Source organism: Buceros rhinoceros, unplaced genomic scaffold (assembly GCF_000710305.1).
Source record: "Buceros rhinoceros silvestris isolate BGI_N320 unplaced genomic scaffold, ASM71030v1 scaffold9686, whole genome shotgun sequence".
Taxonomy (NCBI): Eukaryota; Metazoa; Chordata; class Aves; order Bucerotiformes; family Bucerotidae; genus Buceros; species Buceros rhinoceros.
The window spans coordinates 12890-39784 of record NW_010415785.1 but is presented as its reverse complement, the minus strand read 5'-3'; the positions used below and the strand labels follow the sequence as shown (position 1 = coordinate 39784).

The window sequence follows — 26895 nt, the reverse complement described above, 5'->3', positions numbered from 1 at the left end:
CTCCAACGTAACATTTAAATGGCTGGCACTTGTATTTCTGATATGCAATCAGGCCTGAAACTAACTTTCAATTTATCATTAAAGACTGTTAACTCATGTTCTGATGATCTTTATGCCAACACACTTCCGTATACACATCCTTTAAAGAGTGAACATAACAAATGCAGGAGACTAACAATTCAAGAAATAAATAATTAGACAATCACTGGACAATTATAGATTGTCAAGCTAGTAAGGTAACTTGAGCATTGTTGCTCTTCTGTCTTTTTGTTCCACTCTTTTTTGAGAACACACTTTAATTATTGATGATAATGATGTTTTTAAACATTATGGCTTTGTCCATTTCCTGTGTTCTCCGATTCTTTGGGTTTTTTCTGCATGCATGCAACAATGTGTGAACACTTTTCCTTGAAATATGATGTTTTAAGCAGTGAACAGCTTTACTTTATTATCATTGAGATTGAGCTTGTAGCATTAATTAGTGAAATTTATTATATATTTCTTTTTAATTCCATTAATTGATGAAATTGTATTTTGCTTTGTAAATCTTGTTAGCCAAAGAATTATGCTGTCTTGTAATTATTGTACTTATCCCTACTTTTTGGATAATTATTAAACTCTGTTAATGGATAAGACTGATAAGCTTTATAATTTCTGGTGGCTGAAAACTATATTGCTCTAGAAGCATTGATTTGAAATTTTGCTGGTTGCCAAGCCAAAAGTATAGCTACAACTGCCACTTAAAAACATTTTACTCCATAGAAATATGTTTGCATCTTCTTGAAGTGCAACCTCAGAAGAGACTTTGTCCAATTACATGCCTTGAAGTGCTAGGTTCGTTCGTTGGCTGTACAATCTTAAATTAGAAACTACATCATTGACTCTTACGAAGTGTCTGAAAAGAAACTAGATGTAAACCAAGAAAGACATTCTGACTTCCATGCTTATTAGCAGATTTCTGAAAATTTCCAAGCTGTGTAACTTAAAAACCAGACCTGCCATGTGATTTGTTTAGTGAGAGCAAAAGAGACAATGCATTACTGTATTCTATAAAGTGCAACGTTCTCCCTTACGTTACTTCACAGCAACTAATGATGTCTCTGTTATCAAACCAAAGGCTCTTTTCAAACTCCACCTAATTTACAGAAGGTTTTGCTCCACACTCTGCAGGCTGAATCCATATTGTCCTTCAGACGGTTTCACACTGATGACCAGCAGTATTTTTGCATGGAAGAAAACACTTTTGACCATCCTGCGTAATGTCACGTTCGCTGTGTTATTCACAGCTTAGTATTTCTGGTTGACAAGCTGCTCATAGAAAGATTGCTTGTGCTTTAACAAATTCCGTCTTTCATAGGGAATAAGAAGTTTGAAATTGTCAGGTTCGTGGTGTACTTGATCTTAGGTTAGATTTATGGTGCCTGTATATCTTCCTCCTGGCCTGACACAAGCCTTTATTCTGCTTGCAGAGGAAGCAGCTATATATGCTTCTTCTGACAAGGTGCTGTCATCCATGAGGACTACCACTTTTTTGTTCCTTTCAGTTGCTCCAAAAGGAGATGCTCGTGTAGGCAGACCCTGCTACTTCCATAGCAAGCCCAAAGCTAATATTAAAAGAAAAACAGAAAATTCAATAAAGAGCTCTCCTGAACCTAAACCTATCTGCAATCCTGGAGGAAGTGTGGCCCCTGCGCTTATTTCATATATGAGCACTGTAGGGATTAGTCATTCTTCTGTTGCATTAATGTTTGCTACTACTCATTTTTCCTTCTGAGTAATACAGAAAATCCTCTTTAAAGTCTGGTTTTAATTTGCTTTGAAAAGTTTAGGCAAGATAGAGTTAGGTAAACTGTTTATAGTAAACTTGCTTGGTGCTTAAAGATCAGGATATGAAGGTATGTACTATTCCAGAAAACACCAAAAATCAGCAAATACATGCTGATTTCAATTCCGAGCATGTAATTTGGATGTCTAGTACATTTATAATCTTTGACTATTGTATGTATTAAATGCAAGCAAAAATCTTCCAAAAGCATATATTTCTGTAATTTTTTTTTTTTAATAGCTGTATGAAACTTATCTAGTACGTCATGGGTTGATGATACTTGGACCTAGTGGATCTGGAAAAACAATGGTCATAACTATATTAATGAGAGCACTGACAGAATGTGGCAAACCTCATAGAGAAATGCGTATGAACCCCAAAGCTATTACTGCTCCTCAAATGTTTGGAAAACTAGACGCTGCTACTAATGATTGGACAGATGGAATCTTTTCTACACTGTGGAGGAAAACACTGAAAGCTAAAAAGGGTGTGTAAATACTTTGTATGTGGTATCATAAAAATACCTTTTGAATGACATGTTGAAAAAAGCATGTTGGGTTTGCAGATGTGAAGTTCCTTCTCGAAAGACTACGAGAACATAAATGAGGTTACAGTTCATTTCTCAAGAAGGTGCAACGGTTTTAAAATTCCTTATTTCAGTGGTATATCTGCATTTAAAAATTGTTTGTCACTTTGGTTCTAAAGTGCAAATACGTTATTTGGAAGCTGATAAATTATAATCCAGATTTACTTTACAAATTGCACTATCTTTAAAATGTTTTCTTCTCTTGGTTTTACATATGTTGATTACCCATATTTATATTTCAGTATTTTAGGATTGGAATACTGTAATTCCTTTTCACAGTGATTCACTTGTATCTGAAAAAATAAAAATATGTATATTAAAGAAAGGGAATTCTTCTAGAAAACCTTCCTTGAAGTAGGATGTTTTTAAAAGAATTTTGACTTTTCTATATTGGAAATATCTATATTTTCTCTATCGGAAATATTCCGCATTCAAAACAAAGTCAGAACTTTAAAATTTGGTTGCCAAAATTCAGGCACTTTCATCTACGTGTTTTAAAATAAAAGAAAAACAACTAGGTTTTTTGAACCGATGAGTGATTATAGTTTCCATTGACTTAAACAGGATCTGGGAATATTCAGTGTCTTTTGTTTAGTTGCCCAAAGAACACTTATTTTAGCTACAAAATGCTAAATTCCTCATCTCCCCATTCAGCTCAAGAATGGAGGGCAGGGGCGGGAAGGAGGAAGAGTTCCATTAGTTTGGGAAAGAAGAAGTTGAGTGTGGAGAAAGAAAAGGGGGTGGGGGAAAGATATTTGGGGGGCGGTTATCTTTTTTTGTCATCATCCAAGTCTATATTAATTTGCAATAAATTAATTTTTCCCAAGTCAAGTCTGTTTCACCTATGACAGTAGTTAATAACGTGATCTCCTTGTCTTTGTCTCAATCCACAAGCATTTTCACCTTATTTTCTTCCTTTGTCTTGTTGAAGAGGAGGAGGGAGAGAGTGGCGCAGTGTCAACACAGATGTTCAACATTATAGAGATCTCCTTTGCCCTCATTTGCTATTACTTTTTTTCAAAAATAATTCCTTAAATAAGTATGCAATTTATATAACAATGAGCAATCATGGAGATGGCAGAAATTACAACGAATAGCATACATATTTATACATTATTTAAGTTCTAGACCATCTTTTGTAAACTTATTTTCTTGCTCTTTCAGCATGGTCATATGAACTATGTATCTTCTGATCAATTTTCCAGGTGAAAATGTGTTTCTGGTTTTAGATGGTCCTGTAGATGCAATCTGGATTGAGAATCTAAATTCAGTTTTGGATGATAACAAGACCCTCACTCTAGCAAATGGAGATCGAATTCCTATGTCTCCTACATGTAAACTGTTATTTGAGGTCCACAACATTGACAATGCTTCTCCAGCAACAGTTTCTCGAATGGGTATGGTCTACATCAGTTCTTCTGTGCTCAGCTGGAGACCAATATTGCAAGTAAGACTACCACTGCTAGCTACTCCTAACTTTACCTTGCTGTACAGTTTATACAGCAAAATATTTTGGATGTTTTTCAGGCATGGCTGAAAAAACATTCTTCTCAAGAAGCTGAAGTTTTGCAAAGTTTGTATGATAGCATCTTTGAACCAGCATATACATACATGAAACAAAACCTTAACCCTAAAATGGAGCTTCTGGAATGTAACTACATCATGCAGGTAAAACATCCACTGTGGAAGGCTGTATGAATGGACTGACTATAGCAAGCATGCAGACATAGCAAAGAGAACATTTGATAGCGTTCAAATTTCATTTGAAAAGATTGTTTCCTCACAAAGAAAATCTCAAACTCGGTAATTGTTTCTTAGGCAATATAAGAGGAACTGTTAGAGGCATGCAGAAGAAGATTTTGCTTTTCTCGGTTGCTTCCTATGTAGGCTACTCTTCTGTTGGCTGGAATTCGCAGGCTTCAGGAAGTTTTCAGAAGCACGTGTTTAATGAAACAGTGGCTTTTTTCCAGTTCTTTTAATATCAAACAAATTGTAGCAAGGGTCAGTCTAACCCTACTGGTTGTGTCAGCAGAGAGAGTGAAGAATAATTCTAATTATCTTTTTATCTCCAGATGTAATAGCTGTGATTCTGTCAGTCAGCTCATCTAAGGTCAATGTAGCAATTTTTGCCTGTTCCTACCAACTGGAAATCGACCTTGAGTGGAGTCCGAACTTTATCAGTGACATATTGATAAGAAAATTAAGTGTTTGGCATAATTTGCAAGACTGTCGTCCTATTCTGCATGTCTCCAGCTGATTTGTTTGAGGCTGTTGTCTGCAGATTCTAAGTCTCCAGAATTTCCATTTGTTCATGTAATCTCAGTTTTATGTTGACACTTCCATAGCAAATTCAGTAGCACCTCTGAGTAAGAGGTGCTAAGATAATATTTTAGAGAACACTTTAATTTAATATTAAACTGGTTGGTTTGCACCCAATATCTCTTTACTGTTCATTAGGGATTTAGGTTCAGATTTTTAACAGTTTGAAGTATTTTGCTGCAAATTAATAGCCACACTAAATGCTACAAAGATTAACTCTGCAGTATCAAATGGAATTAGTATAGCTATAGAATCCATGTGCAGAAGCACTATACCTTATCAGCCTCCTGATTGGTGGTTCTGTCTTATGTCTCCTTATTTATTGTGGGATTCAGAATGTGCTACGTCTGTTTAGTTTAGGTGGTTTCAAAAATCACAACCATCTCAAACCTGTTGCAACTAGCAAATAGCAGACTTGTATTTGAGTTCCGAAGTTCAGTTTCGGATGCTCTCCCACACATGCACATATGCCCAATTATCTGGCATTTGTTAGCATTCACAATTAAGCTTTTTTTCAATCTACAACAGCTTTGTAAAGTTTTTATATAAAAAGTGATCTCACCTTTGCTTTCCTTCTTGTAATTTCCACTGACTTTCTGATGGTTTACCATCCTCTGGCCCACCTCATTAGGTAGACAAATACAATTTATCCTCGAAGATTGCACGCAGTTTTTGTGTAGGGTTGTCTTGCCTTACAAGCCTATTGGAAAAGTGAACAAACTTGTAGCTAAAGGAGATCTCATTGATATGGCCTGCATGAAGGAACAAGGGTGTTACCAGGGATGTACCTGGAAGCTAAGCAGTCATAACAGAAAAAAAGAGGTTCATTTCTAGATAAATAACTGATTAGAAGATTGGAAATGTGCGATTGGAGTATGAGGAAGAGTAGAGGTTACCATTGGTCCTGAGGTACCTTTCCTGAGGTAGCAATGCTGTTCAAAATGTTCATAAACAATTTGGAAAAATTTTAGGTGAAGAAGTTTACTGATGATACTAAATTATTCAGAGTAATAAGGACAAAACAGGTAACCGTGAAGAACTGTAGGCAGACTTTATGAGACTGAATAAGTAGATAATAAAATGGCAAATGAAACTCAATGAAGATAAACATGAAGGGGTTCACACAGGGAAAAAACAAACGGTTCAGTGCCGTGAATAGCAGACCTATGGAACATCTTGCCGAAGGGTGCTATTGACGATAAAAGTTTTTGTAGGTTCAAGACTAGTCGTGATATTTTCAGAGCAGAAAAATCCGTAGAGGATTACTAAGCCCAGATAAAGTGTATCTGGTTCAGAAAGTCCCAAGCTGAAGAGAATATCAGCAGAAAGTATCACCCCCAGCACCACCACAAGCCAAGAGTGGTTTTTATTTGCTTTTACCCTTCTTCCTGTGTTGGGTTTTGGTTACTGTTGTAGATGAGATATTGGGCAAGCTGAAGTCTTCATCTGATTTGTTGCAACAATTTGTGTTAATAAGTCTGTTTAATTTTTTTCTGTTTTCTTTCTTCAAATACGTTTTACAGAATATTGCTAAGACTCAGAGCAGCATAAGCTGGTTGAGAATCTCCTTCAACGTTAAAAAGACCTATTTTGAAACAATGCACTTGACACTGCTTTGTATAGAAGGGGAATATGAATTATACTATCTAAGTCCAATATTTGGCATCAGGAGCGACATCATAGAATTATAGATAGCAAGTTAGATTTTTGGAATCTAGTTCCATAGAAACAGAGTGAAGCAACCATAAAATTGGATATTTTAATCTATTTTTTAAAACACAAAATAGAAATTACTGTGATAGATGCTTTAATTGACCATAGTTGATAAAAATACATGCTGAAAGTTCTTCCATGTTTAAAGGTGGAAAGAAATGACTAGACCCACTTACTTTTGGAATTCTGAGTATCCCACTAGATATTATAAAATCCCTTAAAAGCTGTTCTGTTACCCCAGCTTTTAAATTACATTTATCATATAGGCACAATTTAAAAGGATAATTGATGATCAAATACTTAAGTACTTTTGAGAATTGTATACATCTTTATATAGATGTCTAATGTATTTTCTTGGGTTTGCAGTTCTGAATTTTATGTTATTCTTTGGTAACCTGTATTGGTTTTCAATTTATAATATAAAGTTTGAATACATATAAATAATGCATGTGCATATATGTCTAAAAAGAAAAAGTTATTATGTAATATTTTCTTAATGCATAATATTTTATAATATTTTCAGTCTATTAATCTTCTGGAGGGTTTGATTCCATCGAAGAAAGAAGGTGGTTTATCAACTACGTCTCATCTGCATAAATTGTTCTGCTTTGCAATAATGTGGAGTTTAGGTGCCCTTCTGGAGCTGGACAGTAGAGATAAGCTTGAAGCCTTCATTAGAGCTCATAATAACCAATTAGACTTACCAGAAATCTCCCCTGACAGCAGCCAAACGATGTATGAATTTTATGTTACTGACTATGGTAAGAAAAAGCACTAGCATTCTTTTTTATGCCGGCATTTTCAAACTGAATGTAGCTTCTCTGAGACTTGAAACTGCTCTGTTCGTACTTCTACAGTCGTATGATTGGGTATTTTTGATAACAGGACAGTAGTAACACAGATTCTGTATACAGAGCCTCTGCAGAGGTGAGGGGTCAGAAACGAGGGATAGGATGCTCATGGGTAACGTTCTCTTTGTTTGGTTTTAATTGCTTTCTTGCAGATTTCTTTTCTGATTACTTAGCCTAAAATTTTTAGATAATTTATGCTTTGGGTGGTTTAGTCTAAATTAATATTAATTTTATGTTTAATTTTCTCACAACTAGGCTTTTTTGTTTAAAAAAATATAATAAAATTTTAATTCCACTTTGTCAAGGGTTAGGGTTGGCCACTAGACAAATGACAGATGCTTTCTATTAACCTGAGAGAGGGACTTATGGATTGGAAGAGAAAACTAAAGCTGCTTTAATGGAAATAATAAAATGAAATATATACAAAAGCAATACCAAAGCCAACCCCCCTGATGACAATCACATCACAGTCACCACTGATGCTGTGGGCAGACGCTGCAGAAGGCCCAGGCTGGGCTCAGCAGCAGATGGGAACCAGATTCAGGAGCTAGATTCCGGAACTGGATTCAGGAATGGAGAGATCAAAAGCAGAAAAGAGAGAGTTGTCCTCAGACACCAGCCGTTGAAGAGGATGCTTGAGCTTTGAGATCGCTTTATACCAAATATGATGTCTATGGGATGGAACACTTTGTTGGGCAGTTTAGGGTCGCCTGTCCTGTCCGCTCCTCTCGCGGATGCGGTCTCTAATTTACTGCACCCCCACTGTGGCACACGGGATTTAGCAGAAAGTGTAAGCCAGAGCCTTTCTGCACACCAGTCGCTGGCAGTGACTGGAAACATCGAGCGTTATCGCTGCTAGAAGCAGACACTGTCTGCAGAAGTATGCCGTTAGCTTCAGACAGTGCAGTTAGTTAGGAGAGACTGAGCTGGAAAGTAAAACCTCTGAACAGAATGAGCTGTGTTCTAACTCAAACCAGGACATTAACCAGCAGTGTGAGAATGAGTTTCGAGGTAAACATTCTTTTGGGTTTTTATTTTAATTTCAAGAGCTATATATAAATAGCTAGGATTGTAGACTAATTAGAGGTCACGACTAAATGTGTCTTTTGTTAGATGAGTTTTAGCTGGATATTAGAAAATCTATCCCTTTTTATGCTTCGTAGTACTTTACCCACAACTTCTGCGGTGGTTGTTTGGTTTTTTTTTACTAAAAAAATGTTGAACATGATCAAAATATTGTATTTTCCTCTTTTTTGTCATTTCAGGTGACTGGGAGCACTGGAATAAAAGAGTTCAGGAGTATGTTTATCCAACAGATAATGTCCCAGACTATGCATCTATTCTGGTTCCAAATGTCGACAATGTCAGAACTCAGTTTCTGATAAACACAATTGCAAAACAACAGAAAGTAAGTGCAGTAATACTAATTTAAACATATGCCTACTGTATGAAATTAATAGGAACCTACTTGGAAGTAACCGGGCATTGCAATCATTCTTGATATTCGCTGTCTAGTCATTGCTTGCCGGGGTATCTTTATTTACATATTGCTCTATTTTAAATTTCATAACATGAATCCATTTCTGTCATGGGCAAAATGTTTAAAATACCCTTTTTATAAAATAAATTTTTGTCATAAAAGTTTAACTCCAACATCCTAGCATTTGTCTCAAAGACACGCAGAATCTTTGTATTTGGAAACAAATAATTAAACTTTGTATGTTAATGACTGGGGAGATATTGATTATATTTCCAGACACATTTTCTTGGCCATCATTGCAATAGAAATAAGGAACATTTAAGTCTTCTGAAAAGCCTCTGAAACCTGGCATTTTCCACAATGCAGTGTTACTGCGGTGTACAATTTGTACCTTCCTCTCTTCGATTGAAATGTTTCAGCACGGAGTGTGCAATGGGACTTTTCTAGGCTTCCCTGTCGAGCAGAATGTTCCCTTCCATGGATGCAGTCAGCTTTGTTTTCAAGCATTTTTTATTTAGTAAGTGTCACAGAGTCACCCACAAAACAGACGGCAGCAGCTATCTGAAAACTGGGGATTTCTTGCCATTAAAGCTGCCCAGCACTCCGACTGACCAAAATGAATTACAGGTTTGGATGTCAGTTGGGAATGTGTTCCTGCACAACGAATTCCTGAATACCAAAGCATTCTCTTCAAGGAAGATGAACCGCCATGTGCACACCCTCACCCATACAAAGGAAATTCTCCCACTGAGCGTACCAAAACAAAAGGGTCACTCACCAGCGTGGGGTGAGGGCTCACTCAGTCCCCAGAGATACACTCGGATGGTGTCCTGATCTGAGGGGAGGACCTCCAACAGCATTACCTGCTGCTTCAAAGAGGACTGACTCAAACTGGTTCTCTGGCAGGGCTCCTTTTATACCCTGGTCGAGGGTGAGCTGTGGTTGTTTAAACTAGCACACACAGACAGGAAGGCAGCTGACAGACCTAGAGTCACGGCACCAGATAGCCCTGGGGTGGCGACCTGATCCTTTTTAGGCACTTGTGCAGGCTCCAGCCTTTGTGTGAGCTTTGTGCAAGCACCCCGCGTGTCTGCACTGCCACAGTAATGTTTGATTTAATCACATAATGAACTGTGATAGAGATTTTTTTTTCCACTCCTGGATAAGATCGCAGCATCATGAACTTTCTTTTCAGCCGCTGCAGAATTACAAGTACTAGGTGAAACCAAAGCAGTGTTTTACAGGTCTGACTTCACTTGTTGGTTCCGTGAGTTTATTACTATCATCTGTGTTACGTGGTCAACTGATAACTTGGATCTTCAAAAGCAGGGTGAAGAACAAGCCCACGTGCTAGCATTGCAGCTCTCTGTTAAAGAACAATAATGTAAAGCAGGAGCAAGTCAGTCAGGAGTATTTGAGCATTTCAAATCTCCTGCATTATCAACTTCAGTGCTCACAGTCATAAATAAATACATACTCCCTTTTGCAAACTGATTAAATTTGTTTCATGGAGTGGATATAATAATGAAGATAATACCATCTATCAAAACTGTAAGTAGGATGAAAATCTGAGCTGGAAAAAAACCATGGAGGATTCTTACATGTCTGAATAAAAAAGAACAGGGTTCTTATCTAGCCCAATTTCATGAGGTGAAATGGGTGATCTCTATAAAAGATTAAAAGAAAGAAGTAATTATTAAATTAACTACAGTAATCACTACTTTAAATAAATCCTTCTGTTCATCAACTTTCTGATTTAGATTCAGATTTTACCAGAGTAAGAGGGAAACTGGGAAAGGATTTCTTCATTCTTGAAACATTTATTATTTTTTTTTCCCAAGGAAATGACACTTAGTGTACAGATTAACCAGAAAATGTTTTTTAATATTATACATTTTAATAAATAATATTAAGAGAAAGCAGAAACAAAAGAGTATTGCGGTTTGAAAAGGACCAAAGGGGTTTTTTTTGCTGTTTTTTTGGTTTTTTAAACAATGACAAACGATAGCTTATATGGTTCAACTTTCTTTGTTGCCACGGGATTCCATGGTCTACACATAATTATCGGGACATCCTTCCTAACAGTCTGCCTCCTTCGACTAATTAAATTCCACTGCACATCCAACCACCACTTCGGATTTGAAACCGCCGCCTGATACTGACACTTCGTAGACGTCATCTGATTATTCCTCTACATAACCATCTACTGATGAGGATCTTGCTCTTCTACTATATTGATTACAATTGACTTCCACTCTCTAAAATCTGGTAAAACTCCAGAGAAGAGCAATTAATATAATCACATTTATTCTCATCCTCTCCCTAACCTTGAGCACCATCCTATCCCTACTAACTTCTGGTTCACCCAAACAAACCTAGATTCAGAAAAACTGTCCCCATATGAATGTGGCTTTGACCCCCTCGGATCCACACGACTCCCACTCTCAGTACGATTCTTTCTCAGCAGCAATGCTATTCCTCCTGCTTGATCTAGAAATTGCACTTCTACTCCCCCTCCCATGAGCCACTCAACTTCAGTCCCCGACCACCACCCTAGCCTGAGCCTCCACCATCACCCTACTCCTCACGCTAGGATTTATCTATGAGTGAATGCAACAGGGCCTAGAATGAGCAGAATAAATAGAAAGTTAGTCTAAGCAAGACAGTTGATTTTGGCTCAACAAACCATTGTCAAACCCTACGACCTTCTCCATGTCCTTAATACATCTATGCCTCTATTCCTCATACACCCTAAGCAGTCTAGGACTAGCCTTCCACCGAACCCAAATATAGCCTCAGGGAAATGTAACCTCCTGAGAGCTAAACAAAGGAGCTGAAAGGTTTAGGCTGATGAAACAACGGGGCTTAGGACTCGGGGCAGGGAAAAGAAACCAGCAAAACAGGTTTGTGGATTAAGGGGGTGAAAGAAAATAAATTAAATTCAGAAAACGATGAGACCCATAAGTCAATTAAATTTGGACAGGACAGAGATAGAAAAAGAGAGAGAGAGATGGTAATAAGTACATAAATAGGTATATACAGATAAGTACAGATTTTCCCACTTCAGTCCACATCCCCGATTACCACAAGCCCACACACAGAGTCCGCAGATGGTGCCAAGGGTGGGGATAAAGAATAAAACCGGAATGGGGAAATGCAGTTCTTTTAACCTCTTTGATCTCAGTTCACAGCTGAACTTTCTGGGATGAACTCCCTTTGCAGGATGTAGTCTTCCTCTGGGATAGCTGCAAGATTTGGGTTTGCCAGTTCGTTTTTGGCTTCTTGCTCCCTCCATCTGCAGAACAGGAGATGAACCAGATCTCTGGGGAATTCTGTAAGTTTTCCGCATTGCTGCGGGACTCCATCTCAGATATCTAAAATCCTGCTCACATTTCCCATCTCCAATGGCTCAGTTTCCCTCTGTGCAGAGTTGGGGGCTTGGCTGTTTCACCCCTTTCCTCTTCATAATCTCTATTTAACACCCCCCCACACACACACATCCTCCACCCCCCCCAGTAACTGGCAAAACAAAAAGACTTCCTGCTGTGTGGAAGATCTTTTACTGTCCTGGCTTGAGGATGACTGCTGTAGCTCTCCCTCTTTTCTGTCCTGCTGCTGAAAATGAAATGTGCGCGCACCAGGGAAACCATGTGATTTGTGGTTTTTATAGGGTTATTCACAGAGACATTGATTGACATGTCTCGGCTTCAAAGACAGGAGCGAAACTTGGGTCAAGGGCTGGCCCTGCTTCCCCCACAGAGGCATGGAAAAAGCCTTTCCTGCACTTACAAGGGACGGGGAGAGGACAAAACCCCCTGGTCTGGAGCCAACATTTTAACCCATTACATATGCTCGCTATCAAAGTATCAGCTTGAAGCAAGAATTTTCTGCACCTTTGATTTGAGTAAGTTGCCAGAGAGGAGTAAAAATGCTTTGAAAAATAGAAATATATATATTGATGCACACAATATAAGATGGAAGAGCCAAAAGTGTACATTAGAAGCATCAAATGCTGCAGTTGTAAATACTGCAGGGATAAGGAGACAAAATAATTATATTTTCATCAAAAGGGGGTTTGTTTCCAATAATAAAACAATCAGTAAGGACAAATATTGGGAAAAACTTGAAGATTTACTGACTGTTCTATGACCATCCTTGGCCAAAATCTGCTTCGTGAAAGCTTGATATCCGAAGTGTTCTAAAGGCCCTATACAAGAGCAATCACCCAGTTGCTAAAAGTATTCTGAAAACAATGTATTGATTTCATATTCCTCCATGGCCTTTTAGAGAAAGAATCAAGCATGTTCATCACAGGCAGTTGCTGGAATTCAGGACAAAAAGCACAGGTCAAGTTTGGTTACAACTCTGAAAAACATACTGCTGACAGAGGACACGTGGAGTCCTTCAGGATCCAGAAGGCCTTTCTTGCTAAATCTGTTCATGTCAGCATAATTAGGCTGGAGAATCTGGGAGACAGCCTTAAAATTACAGTTTAGGAGAAGGGATGGATAGGAAACGGTGTTCCTTAAAAGAGTGATGGCGTTCTTCAGAGTAAGCTGGATCTGCTGCTTTGTTGCTGTTAGGTAGAAGCAGCTCAGCTCCTGTTGTGAGTTGAACACAAGACATTTCAGGGTTTCGTTGCCAAATTGCTTCCTCTCCTACCAGTTTCACTGGCCTGTCCACTTCCGACGTCAGCAGTGCAATACTCACTGCAAATCAATTTTATGTATCTCCTCCCACATTCAGTTTAGAGAAAAAGATTGGATCGGGTATTTTAGACAATACACAGAGATACGAGAGGAGCTTCTGAAAGGACTACATTTCTGGAGTCTCTTATCCATCAGATTGTCTCCCTCCTTTGCGAACATTTACCACGCAGCTATAGATATTGCTGGGTCAGTTGAGACTTCTGTACACAGTTCAGTGTCTGTTATTTTGATTGTAATTATCGTTACATCATGTCTTGTAATGGGTTAAAATGGTGGCGGGGGACTAAGTGTCCCCCCCGCCTTCTTTGTTTTCCCCCTTGGCACAGGAATAGTTTTCTCCTGATCTTTGAGGGGAAAGGGGTGGACTGACCCTCTTCTCAGGTTCTCAGCTTCTCCCTGGGTCTGAGACACGTCAATCAAAAGTGCGGGGGGTGTACGGCCCCCCCCCGCCTTCTTTGTTTTCCCCCTTGGCACAGGAATAGTTTTCTCCTGATCTTTGAGGGGAAAGGGGTGGACTGACCCTCTTCTCAGGTTCTCAGCTTCTCCCTGGGTCTGAGACACGTCAATCAAAAGCCTCTGTGACCAAGCCTATAAAAAAAGCAGTGATCTGCAGCTTCGCCTGGCGTGTGCGCATTTCGTTTCTGCCCAGGACAAACAGAACAGAGAAAGGTCACACATTAGAGAGCGCAGTACCTCTACCTGGCAGTAAAAGACTGTTTTACAACGAAGTAAGGCTTTCGTTTTAGCTGGAGGGTGGAAGAGGAGAGCAAGCCTCCACCCTGCACCGAGATTTCCACCGGCAAGGGGCGAGAGAAAAGACTGTCCGCTGGAAGCCAGTGATGAAGCTGTCCTGCCAGGACAGGCGCAGTGCTGAGCCATCACCTGAGGGACGTATAACACCCCTGCCCATGTCCTGTAAAAAAGCAAATGCTGAGCCATCTCCTGTGAGGGGTGAGAAAGGACTTCTGCGCAAGTTTGCATGGACGGTTCACTTCAGGAACTGAGATCTATGAGGTTAAAACCACTGCACCTCCCATTCAGGTCTTCTCTCTTACTCTCCTGCCCCCGGCAGACTGCCTGCTGTTAAACCAGGGATGTGTGGGATGAATGGGAGAAATGTGTATTTATATGTACATGCTTATTTATGTATTTATTAATATATCTCTCTCCCCTCTGTCTCTCTTTTTCTATCAGTTCTGTCCTATTTAAATGATTGATTTATGGTTTTAATTGCTTTGAGCATTAAACCGCTTTTGTTCCCCCCCTTTAATTTAAAACCTGCTTCACTGGTTTTCTTCTCCTTGCCAGAACAAATCCACTGTCTGTTATCATCAGCTGAACCATTTCAAACCTCTTTAATTTAGCTCTCGGGGAAGTTTACATCCCCCCTGAGGCTATAGAAGTCACAGATAAAAAGCCTTTGGGTTTGTACTTTTGGTGGATCCCTGACTTCAGAATCCTGTTTTTAAACTGCGACGTGTCTCTACAGACCTTTAGAGTATCTGTCTTAGCAATATGCTTGAGATGGGATATAGCTAAATCTAGTATTCTGTATTGTTGCTTTAAGGAAGAAGGAACCATCCTTTTATTATAAACAGGTGTCACAAAGGATTCCTATTGCCAAACCAAACAGTAGAAATTTTGTATTCCATTTAGATGGCAGAGACTGCTTTCCATTATAAAGAAAGCCTCCTGAGGGTCGTCTACTATAAGGGGCTTCCGTGGTGGATGTGTTGGAAAGTGGAAGAAGTCAGCCGCTGGAAGAAAAGGCTCTAGCACATTCTCACTTCATCTTTTCACTTCTGACTCACTCTGTAAATAATTTTCTTGAAGAATCTGTGTGGGATGAAAAACACATACTGTGTCACTGCCTGTGGAGACACAGGAAAAACCAGAATAATGTATTATTCAAAAGTAGACAAAGGAAGTATCCCTTTCTCTAAAACAGATCAGTTACACGTACATAATTACAAGTTTTGATACTACTTACGTGATTTAAATGTCTGTTACAGGCAGTTTTGCTCATAGGCGAACAGGGGACTGCAAAGACAGTCATGATCAAGACATATGTGAAGAAATATGACCCAGAAGAACATTTGTCAAAATGTTTAAACTTCTCATCTGCTACAGAACCATCCATGTTTCAGGTAAAAATACAGATTTTAAGCAATCCATGTATATAATTTCCTTGCTAAGTATTTAAATTGCCTTTAGTTCTGATGATAAAATAAGTGATTTAGAAATAAAGTCCGAAGGATCTTTTTTCTCAAAGTCACTTAAACACTTAAGAAAATTCCATATAAAATTATTTGTTCAGACCAGAATAGAATATACACACTCACATGGGGATACATATATCCATATATCCGTATATGATTGCTCTGTGGTTTTTTTAATTATGGAATTACATGAAACTAATTTTTGCTGAAGACCTTGCCTTTTCATTTTAAATTAATGAACATTTTTTGTTATACTTATGATTTTCCTGATTCTTCAGGTTATAACTATACTTCTGATTTTTATTAAATAAAAGGGAGATTTCAACTTATAGATCTCTTATTTTTCCTCAGCTCTGGAGTGATTATAGCATCAGAAATCCAATCTCTAAGGTCCTCTAGCATGGCAACTTTGTAGAGACTTCCCTTTCCCATTCATAATATAATATAATAGCTAAAAATCCATATAAATAGTGCAAACAAACAGTACAGATAGTTTTTTCAAGTGAATGAAGGGATGATTTATGCCACTATGCTGTGATTCAATACTACTAATTTGCTAGGATGTCATCCTGTAGGTTGAATTGGCTTCAGTACCAATGCAAAGCAAGGAATTCGTTATGACAATCCTCAAGTAGAATCAAGTAATCACCTTGGAATATTTCTTGATTGAAAAGTCTGCTGATGAAGTAGGTCTTACAAACTCCATCTCAAAATCAAGCATCTTTCTTAGGAATCTATTGTAAATTTTTTTAAGAAAATGGTGAAAAGTAATGGCTTAAACATCTAATTTTTAAAATTCCCAACTCACAGAATATCTGCTGAGCTTTTTTGTCATGTGTAAGATCTGTGGCCATGGTTTCTATCACACTGTGAGACAGAAAGCAGGCTTTCTTTCAGGCATGCAAGATTAACTGAAGTCAATGTCCTTCACTTGGTGTATTATAGGTCCCTATAAAATTACTATCTTGAAAAAAAAATCCAAACTTCCTCCTTTCTGGCACAAAGAGTCCGTGGAAGGATCTTACTCCTGTCTCTGCTGCAGTCCTGTAGCACCTCAGAAGATAATGCTCTTTCTCTTCAGCCTAGCTAGCTGAATACATAGCTCACTGCTTATTTCCAAGAGAGAGCTGTAGCACGAGTGCAGCTGAAATGCTTCTGAGCACTTGAAAGAGCCACACTCAAAATAGTTTTTTATTTTGAGTCGTCATTCTGAGGGTATTTGAAAGATTAGGAGATTTGGGATGTGTTCGATGTGCTACAAAGTTCTTGATTTCTTAAGTAATCACTTTCTTTCTCTTAGCAGTTTCTCTTTTTCACCTTAGTCACATCTCCAAAGTGACACATTAATGCTAAGAATGTTCAATGTGTGTTCAGCTTAGACCACTCAGCTAATCATTTTCTGTTGTGAAAAAATAGGACAAAAACATTGCGCAAAACTTGCGTCTGTTTTCTATTTCAAAAATGTTATTGATACTTCTCACTTTATGACTGCACATGCTCCATCACTTGTATGAGATGACATTTATGCTTTTAAAACCGAAAAATTATTTGTCTGAGGGAAATACTTGCTACCATCTTGTAGGGTGTTTTTTTAATTCCATTATGTTCCCAGTACCTTTAGAAAGACAGTAGGGCTGTAGAACTTTGAAAATATATTTCAATTATGCATCAATGTCTTATTTGTCTATTGCATCTTGCTTCATATTTAGTTCAAAAGTAAATCTTAAAATATTATTACAACTAAAATGTTAAAATACTGCATTACTTAGCTTACGAGACGTCTGAGAAATCATTGTAAAAGGAATCTAAGTTGCCTCTATATGGTCTGCAGTTGTACTGCAAGTATAAGACAATTGAGCTTAGCTAGGGGAAATCCAAAGCAATCATATTTTTCAGAAAGTGCATGGAAAACTCTCTGAAATCAGATTCCATTCCTCTCCAGAGCTACCCTTTGGAAGGTGGATTCTTTAATGCCGTTCTAAATAAGTCCAGTATAGAGAAAAACTATTATGTAGATAATTAAAATACTATTTCTGCTTGTTGATATTCTAGCTTGCTCATAATTAATACAATTTTGATTAATCCTTCATTTGTCAAATTGTGTCCTGTCTTCCCACTCTTGCTGATTTGAGAAGCAAGAGAAAAAAAATATGTAACAGAACTCACAACTACTGATCTGTTAATTTTCTTTTCTTCCAGCAGTTTCTCTTGCATTAATCCTGAAATGTTTGAAGACTGAAATAGAATTCATAAAAAGATGTAGTATTTCAAAGAGACATAATGCATCATACTAAAATTCATGCAATTTTAGTTCAGCAACTCCAAGATAATAATTGGATTCGATGCTGATGATGAAATAATAATTTCCAAGTTTTAAAACTTTTTAAAAACTCCTCTGGCAGCCAGAAGTGAGTTGTGGGATGTAGTCCTCAGGCCAGGGAATTGCACAGGAATAAGCGTGATGAACAGGAGTATCGGGTTCCTTAATGATGAATCAAAGCTGAAATTACTAAGAAAAAGAGGAAATCACTGGATAAATGCTGTAGCAGGAAGCAGTATTTTTTAACAATATATTTTAAACATCGTTGCTTTAGATGCAAAACAAGAGCTTTCTTTAATTTTTAGAGGACAATAGAGAGTTATGTGGACAAACGCATTGGAAATACTTATGGACCTCCTGGAGGCAGAAAAATGACTGTTTTTATTGATGATATCAATATGCCATTTATCAATGAATGGGGAGATCAGGTAAACTGTTCTTTAACAACTTATTCTCAAATTGTTTTGCTTTTTTTGTATTGGAAATCAGTGGACTTTCTCGATATTTTAATTAACTGTTAATTATTGAAAATACTTTCCAATGATGGTACACCAATGAAGAAACAAAGAGAGCAAATTAGGTTTACTGAAGAGTCTTGTAGGAGAATGGTGTCTTATCTTACAGTATCTCCACTTTCTCATACTTTTGTAAGACTAAATGAAAAGCATCACTGTGTTAAAGTACCATTTTAGTTTCAAGATTGGCATTAATTTGAGAGAATTTGAAAACAAAATTTCTGCAAAATAAAAGTGTGATACCTTGGAGAAAGTACTAAAGGCTTTGTCCAAATTCAAGGGTAGTACATTGGCTTGCAAAGCGGATTAAAGGTTTTTTACTTTTGACGAGCCCATCTACAGTTTGGGTGACATTCATATGGCTTTACTGACCCAAAAATCAGGCAAATGTGTCTCACAGTTCCTTCTCATAGTACATCTGGAGTATTTCCATCCCAGGACGCTAGGTCTTCTGGAATGTCTATGCTAACATAAAGACTAAGTATGCTTACCATTGCTTTTTTTCATTTGCTCAGAATAAATAACATTTGAGAAACCCAGGTCCTCCAAGCCCTTCTGAACGCTCAAGCTCTCTGGCTTCTGTGAAGCTCACAGTTTGGCTTCAAGCTGCTTGTAGCGTTGAGCTTGATTGTTGGCAGTGTGAGTGACAGGCCTGGTCATGAGAGTAGGCTTGGACGTGTATTTATGTGGCAGTATGGTTAGGAGTGAGTCTATCTAGACTGAATAGCTCCTTCTCTTCACTTAAGAAAGCTGGTTTTGTCAAAATTGAAGCCAAACGTGTTTTTTAGTGTCTCTGAAGTGAAACCTGTCCATCTACCTAAAAAGTTAATACAAATCAGTTCTTTGGTTTTCAATATTCATTATTCGCTTTCATTTGAACTTTAAATTTTTTTTTCATTGAAACTAGTATTGAATAACCCACAGCACTGAGATGCTTGACCATAGTCTACGACATAGGTGGTTATGTTTCAGAAATAGTCCTCACAGTCCCAGGCAGTGTTCAGTAACAGGAAGCATCTCCATTATGGAAGGACCTCCAGTAGGTCTTCCATTAGGGCCCCAAGGCATCGATGAATTATTTTTAATGGGATCACAATTTGTGATTGGTGCCATGCTGCATATCACGTGGCTTTACTGGGGTATGTAAGCACATCAAGCTTGCTGAATATGATTGGAGCAGTGGCTATGGAAGCAAACTCTGGTGCCTCCAGATCCATACGGGTGCTGTAGAGTGGAGAGAGTAACCTTGTCAGAATAAGTAGCTTCTTGTTTCAAACAAGAACAAGTTGTTCCACTTCAAAGGAAGCCCAAGGGAGAACTGAAAAGTATAATTTGAACATCTGTAGCTAAATGTCCAGCGGCAACATATGGGAGACAACAATTTCTTTTTCCAGTTCATTGCCTTAACTTTAGTTCAAGGGAATACAAACACATTGTGTTGATATATTGTAGTAGAGCTCTGAAAGAATTTTCATGCTCTTTAAAATCATGTAAATTAAGACCTCCCATATGAATAAGGAAGTCAGTTTGACCTGAGTTTAAAGTAAAAACCTCTCTCTAGGGATTAGTGGTAGTTAGAAGAAGAAAGTAAATTATCAGGGTATATTTTCTTCTTTTCATGTTTGAATTTCTAATTTATACAAATTACATAAACTTACAGGTAACAAATGAAATAGTTCGTCAGATGATGGAAATGAAAGGAATGTACAGCTTAGATAAACCTGGAGACTTCACTACAATTGTAGATTTACAACTGATAGCAGCAATGATACATCCTGGAGGAGGCTGTAATGATATTCCCCAGCGGTTAAAAAGACAATTTTGCGTATTCAATTGTACATTGCCATCTAATGCATCCATCGACAAAATTTTTGGTACTTCTTTTGTTTTAGTGTGGGGTTTTGGTTTTTTTTCAGAATTGATTTAAAATGTATAAAAGTATGTTCTCTTTCTTACTTTTATCGTACAAATTCAGAGTACTTCCAGTAAAAAAAATGAAGCTGTAATATAGCAAAAATAATGCCATGGAAGAGAAATTTCCCCCTTTAAATGCTTGTCTTTCTAATCTTGGACAAGCGAAATAATAAGAAAGTGGTGGCATTTCCTGGAAGAATATGAGCACTGCTGTTACTGTGTAGGGTACCGTTCCCCCTCTGCACTGTCTAAAACGCCTCTCTTGCTAAAGTTCGCAATTCTGTTAACTTTGACAACAGAGTATAATGTTAAAAGACAGCTCTTAGAGCCAATTGTTTCTACGCTAATTCGGAAAATCGATGGACAAGAGAGACAAAATTATTTTATCTGTAATTTAAAAGCAAATTAGTGTTTTAAGTACTTAAATGTCTTGCTCACAACCTACCTTATTACATTCTACAATTTGAGATTAATTGTATATTGCATTTTATCTTTTCAGGTATTATTGGCTGTGGATACTTTCATTCCTGTAGAAAATTCAGTCCTGAAGTATGTGGTATGGTGAAAAAATTGGTCCCAACAAGCAGAATATTGTGGCAGTGGACAAAGGTATGCATTACTGAGAAATTTTTGTAACAATCAGTCTGGACAGAGTTGCCCAATTGTGTAATTTAGGCATATATGCCTTAAGAACATTTCTATAACAAGAAAAAAAATGAGAAAGATGCGCTAAAAAAGGTTTGGAGATACAATCTGGAAAATACCAGATTTTAGTATACGAGACAGTTAAACGGAAATACCAATCCATTCCTACAGTTTTATTGATGTTACCCAAAGCTTTAATCACTGTAGCTATGGAACAGGGATTAAAATTCTTTATTAATTATAATTCTTAATTTATAAAGGCCAGAGCAACATATAAAATAATTACACATTATAAGAGCTGGGATTTTACATTTAGTGCTAGATCCTACTTCCAAACAAATAAGATACTTTTGATGCCTTCTTAGAAGGAGTTTGCCCACAGTATTATGTGTTGAAAATTAATAGGTTTGTTATTCATACATTTTATATGTGTTATTTATTAAAAATTTATAATTCATATTATTCTTGCTCCCTTCTAAATGTTACTGATTTTGAATATTAACAATATTTTTCTTTAGACAAAGATGCTGCCTACACCAGCTAAATTCCACTATATCTTCAACCTTCGAGACCTCTCAAGAATTTGGCAAGGAATGTTAATGATAAAGGCAGAAGAATGCAACAACAGCATTGCCCTCCTAACACTTTTTAAACACGAATGTACCCGAGTAATTGCTGACAGGTAAAATAACTAAAGAATTTTGTATTTGCAGGGTTAGCCTTTACATCATTTATGCTCATATGTCTGTAAAACTTCTTAATCTGACAAACCTTTGTAGGCCAATATGAAAAATTTTTTCTTATTTTACGTGCAGTCTGCCTTGGGGTATTATCCCAACAACTGTCATGCTGTGCACTGATCGATTAGCCCAAAATATAGGCATCTTCTACACTCTAACCTACATTTGTTTTGCACTTACCTTCGGCTACACTCAGCCAGCTCCTTAGTAAAATACGAGGATTTTCCAGTGTCCTACATTTATTTACAGGGAATAATTTAAAATTGGTTTGATCCCCTCACAGGAAAAAAGTGTTGTATGCCTATGATTTAAAAATGGCCCATCTCCTCTAAATTGCCTTTAAAATATTCATAAAACAGACACAGTTATGAGCTGGATGTATTAGAGATCCAGTAATATTTTTGTGTTTACAGAGTTTCAATTTCTTGTGAAATTCTAGATGTAGTACTGTAGGTGCCAGCAAAATCTTGACATATACCCACCAATACTGTGGATTTTCACAAACAGTTATTTCTTATTCTGATGTCCTGAGAAGGAGCCTTCAAAATTTGTATGAAATTAATGCTTTGTAATTAAAGCATTGAAGTTAAATAATAATGATTCTTAAAAATATCTATGTGTATTTCATTACACAGCATTTACTTTATAAAGCTATCACAAAATGAAAGGAATGAAAACTGTTTTGCCATGGAGACAAGAGGGCGTATTATATGGCTTTTACTTTTAGTTTAGACTAAAAGGCCTTGAAATGACAAGTGCTTAGGGGTTACCTGCCATGACCAGAATTTTTTCAATATTCAGTATAGTTGCAGAAGTCTAAAATGGGATTTATTTGAAGTTGCTGACTATATAAATGCAGTCTGGTGCACAGGCAAGGTGTACACATGATGAGTGCATTGTAGTCAAGCACAGTGAGGCTTAATTTCCATTATTTTAGTAGCCTGTCAACATAAAGGAAAGAGCAAAGGTGTATTAAAAAAAATAGAAGAAATTCTATCTCTGTTTTGAAAACATAAAAGGGACAAAATGAAATCCAAAGTATACACTGATATATGGACTTGTATGTACTCAGTTGAAACAGAAACAAAACGAGATATGTAAAACTTCGAAGTTAATTACACATTGCCAAAACTGGGGGATGAAACCAGAGCCCTCCATTTCAGATACGAGTTAGAAACAATTCCAAACAAAACATAGACTATTGTCAACCAGTTCTGTTTACCATCCCTACCTGTCTCTTCTAAAATCCCTCCTTTTCCTCCATGAGAGCTCTAAATCAGCTGGCAGGTGACTTCTCATTTTGCCCAGGAAGGCACGTTCACAAACTTGAGTCAAGAGCCAAAGAAGTAAGATCGCTGCTAAGACCAGTCGTGATATCCCAGAGGAACTCTAATTTGAAAATCCTGCTCACTTTTTCCTCTCTGCTTAGATACATACACTGAGTTCAGAAAATACTTGCAGGAAATCTTATCTACCAGTTGTCAATGGTATAAAAACGAAGGCCAGAGTTTTCTGCTGACTTTAACAGTTATGTCTCTATAATCTGAGCAAGCCTGCTCAGGGTAAATCCACTGCAAAGTCTAACAGTGCTGGTATTGCCACTTGAACTGCTGCATATTGTACAAACTTACAAGTCACCTGAAACTGATGTCTGTGCATTTGTGTGGGCAATGGAGAGTCGTTGATATAAAAGGGGGGAAATGCTTAGTTGGAATTTGAAGTTAGGATCACGTCCACTGATGCAAAAGTGTCATACAGCTTTGAGTGTATTATTTTCTGCTTTTAAGTCAGCTGCAATATCACTGACATTTACTGAAATGTTCTTACATTTTTTAAGTTGTTTTGAGGCATTTACAAATGCATGGCAGGTACATATTTGTACAGATATCTTATCTATTAGAGGGGGAGAGAGAGAGTAGGCATGGAGTCTCTTCTTCCATGCTGCTTTTAGATTCCATTGTGGTCACGTTATAATATTGTAACTAAAAAACTCTAACAATAACAAAGGATATAATGTGTGTCTAGACTGTCTCTGCACCACAGTTCTTCAGTATTCTTTGTCTTGCTTTTAAACTCAGAGCACTGTGTACAGCTTTTTCAGGTTGGTCCGATTTTCCTCACAGCTGTATCACTGAAAAGGAAGATTTTTTTTTTCCCCTGTAGTTTGACATTCACAGTTGGCATTCCCTTTTTCGGGGATTGAGGTGGTTCTTGCCTTCTATGTTTACCAGTTTCTGTTGAGCATCATTCTTGATTGCTTTACTGTATTATTTTTACTGTGTTAAAACCATCTTGAACCTATCAAGGGAAGCAGATACAGTTGTTTAAACAATGAAATCTAGACACTAGTATTTGTGTTTGCAGACTGTTTCATTTCAGTCTGCATTTCTTCCCCCTGTAGTGTATATCCTCCTCTGTTAATTACGGATTTTGGTGTAAGAGGGTTTGAGAACAAAGTCAGGTCGTAGTGACATATACTGTCTTCCATTCCCTGTTCCTCGTCTCGTTGCAGTGTCATACACAATGCCATAATAACCTAATTAGGGTCACTTAGCAAGGGTTATCTGGGAAATCATGCAACCTTTTTCATCCTTTCTCATCTGAGAAATGTAATGGCCTGTCATTGCCTAGTTCTAAATGAAAGTTGCAAAATTAATTTGTTTTATGTTTTGGATTATGTTTTATGTGATGGATTATTATACTTTAGAGTATGAAAGGATTTAATTTCTATGAATATTGCCTAATCAATTTCTGTAACTATTTTCTAATATGTATTGCCTAATTAGTGTTTTTCTTTGAAAGGTTACCTTTTTTTATTATTTAATGAATTTTTTTCTCTCTATGTAACTAGAAATCACTTTTCTGGGTTTTTCTGTTTGTTTGGTTGTGTTTTTTGGTTTCTGATTTTTTTTTAAACTGTGCTTACCTATGATCTTTAGATTTATTACTCCTGAAGATACAGCCTGGTTTGATAAAAATATTGCTAAAGCAATTGAGGAATACGTGGACACAGACTTAACAGAAGTTCTCCAAGCTGAACCATATTTTGTAGATTTTTTACGGGAGATGCCTGAACCAACTGGTGATGAACCAGAAGATTTTGTGTTTGAACCACCGAAAATTTATGAGGAGGTATTTTATTTTATACCTGAAATACTAGGCACTGGTTTATATTTTTTTTCCCTTTAATTATAAAGTGTTATACTGCTGAACTCTCATCATACAGAATGTTTCATTGAATACCCACCACATTTTTTGTGAAGATATATCTAGATTTTTCTGGTTAGTATGCAATAAATCATTTTGGTGATGTTAAAGTTAGTAATGCCATATAATGTAGTTTATTCATTCCTGTTCTCCTTGTTCCTTTTTTCCCCACCTTTATCAGAAAATTTCTACTTAAATGCAATTACAGTCACTACAGTGAATTAACAAGATAATCTTATTATGTGTGGCAAATACATGAACTCAAGTTCACCTAAAAATGTCAGTGCACTTTTAAATTCTGAAGGGCTGTTCTGGTATTATTACTGATCTTTTTTTTTCCAGATTCCGAGCTTTGAATTTCTTTGTGAAAAATTGCAAATGTATCAGAGACAATACAATGAATATATTAGAGGATCATTTCTTGATTTGGTGTTTTTTAAGGATGCAGTGACACATCTTGTTAAGGTTTGGTGTTTGTTAACATTTTTTGAGCTTAACTCTTGCAACAGCATTCTTGATTTGGACAAGCTATGCTTGGTGGGCACATTCTGAAAAGCTATTCTTATCCCCAAACCTGCTTGCTATCTTTGCCTAGTCGTTTTCAAGAACTAGGAAAGAGATACAGTCATTTTACCCATTTGCACATTTTGTAATAAATACCTTGGTTTATGTATTTGTTTAAACTTCTATGTATTCAGAGGTATGAAGATTTTCCTCAAAAGAAAAGGTGAGGTGCTAAAGAGGCACATTTCTATTTTGTGTGTAGAACAATTTTTAATCATTAAAAATTCAGAGAACATTTCGAAGGTACCTGTGACCAAAACAACATGAGGTAGAATATGACTGGATAAGAGACAAGAAAAGAAATATAAATCAGGGCTGCCGTAGAGTCAGCGTGTAGGGTAGAGGAACATCTCAGTTTACAATCAATTGAACCCTTGTTCAGGTAGGAAGATAGATGAAAAGAATTCATCTGAAGTCAGATTCCAATTAATGAATACGAACAAAATGCTAAGCATGAGATTTGTTTGAAGCGCTGTTCTCAGGTGTAACAAGTTGTGTTAATATTCTCAGCGATTACTTTAACTTGAAGATCTGTTTACTGAAAGACACATAGAAGCCACAGTGAAGCCACAACACAGAAGGTGTTTGGTTCTTCTCTACCTCAAGCAAAGTAAATCATTTTTTTTGCTTTGCATTTAAATCGAAGAAAATAATTTTGGTTTTAGATACAGTTCATGTGATGCTAGGTGAATTGCAGAAGGCCTGGAATGTCTCTGATACTTTGTATCGTTGGCAAGTTTTAACTAGAATATCTGAGATATGAAGGCAGTTAGTAGAAAGGAGCCCCGCTGTCTCTATGGTGACAGTAAATTTAGTCACCCTCGTAATTTCACATTTTAATACTTATCAATATTAATATTGCCATTTTAATATAGTTATCTGGATAGTCTCAGAGGGAACTGTGCATAAAACGAACATTTTTTTGAAGGAAAAAATGAACAGAATTCAAAGGCTTCATGTAGATGCCAATCTTTTGCATTTTGTGAATAATTGACATGAGAAGCAAAACAAACTCTAGCATCTTAAAAGGAATAGTGCACTAACAAATAATAAAACCAAGGAAGATGTGAGGTATATACAGGAGATGTATAAAAAACCAACAACATAACAAATTTATAATCCAGTTGTGTCTGGGAGACTTGTCAAGAGAACTCTCTCAAAGGAAACACTGAGGACGATAGATGAAATAGAAGATAACACTAACTGATAGTTCGAATGTGTCCAAGCCTTTCAGACTCTTAAAATTAGGAATGTACTACGTTTATTCCTCCAGATAAAAGGTTCTTGT

At 37.1% G+C, this 26895-nt stretch overlaps 1 protein-coding gene across 1 annotated transcript in view; it reads left to right on the top strand.

Moving 5' to 3' along the window:
• LOC104494678 (dynein heavy chain 8, axonemal-like) overlaps window positions 1-26895 on the top strand; it is a gene marked incomplete at both ends in the record, with an annotated part of 64347 nt that overhangs the window by 25677 nt on the left and 11775 nt on the right. The window contains 12 exons of the mRNA XM_010137542.1: window positions 2066-2312; window positions 3617-3858; window positions 3939-4079; window positions 6967-7204; window positions 8560-8702; window positions 15496-15630; window positions 18328-18450; window positions 20198-20411; window positions 20951-21060; window positions 21615-21778; window positions 24776-24968; window positions 25386-25508. Of these exons, the coding sequence (XP_010135844.1) occupies window positions 2066-2312; window positions 3617-3858; window positions 3939-4079; window positions 6967-7204; window positions 8560-8702; window positions 15496-15630; window positions 18328-18450; window positions 20198-20411; window positions 20951-21060; window positions 21615-21778; window positions 24776-24968; window positions 25386-25508 (2073 nt within the window). The remainder of the gene's footprint in view (window positions 1-2065; window positions 2313-3616; window positions 3859-3938; window positions 4080-6966; window positions 7205-8559; window positions 8703-15495; window positions 15631-18327; window positions 18451-20197; window positions 20412-20950; window positions 21061-21614; window positions 21779-24775; window positions 24969-25385; window positions 25509-26895) is intronic.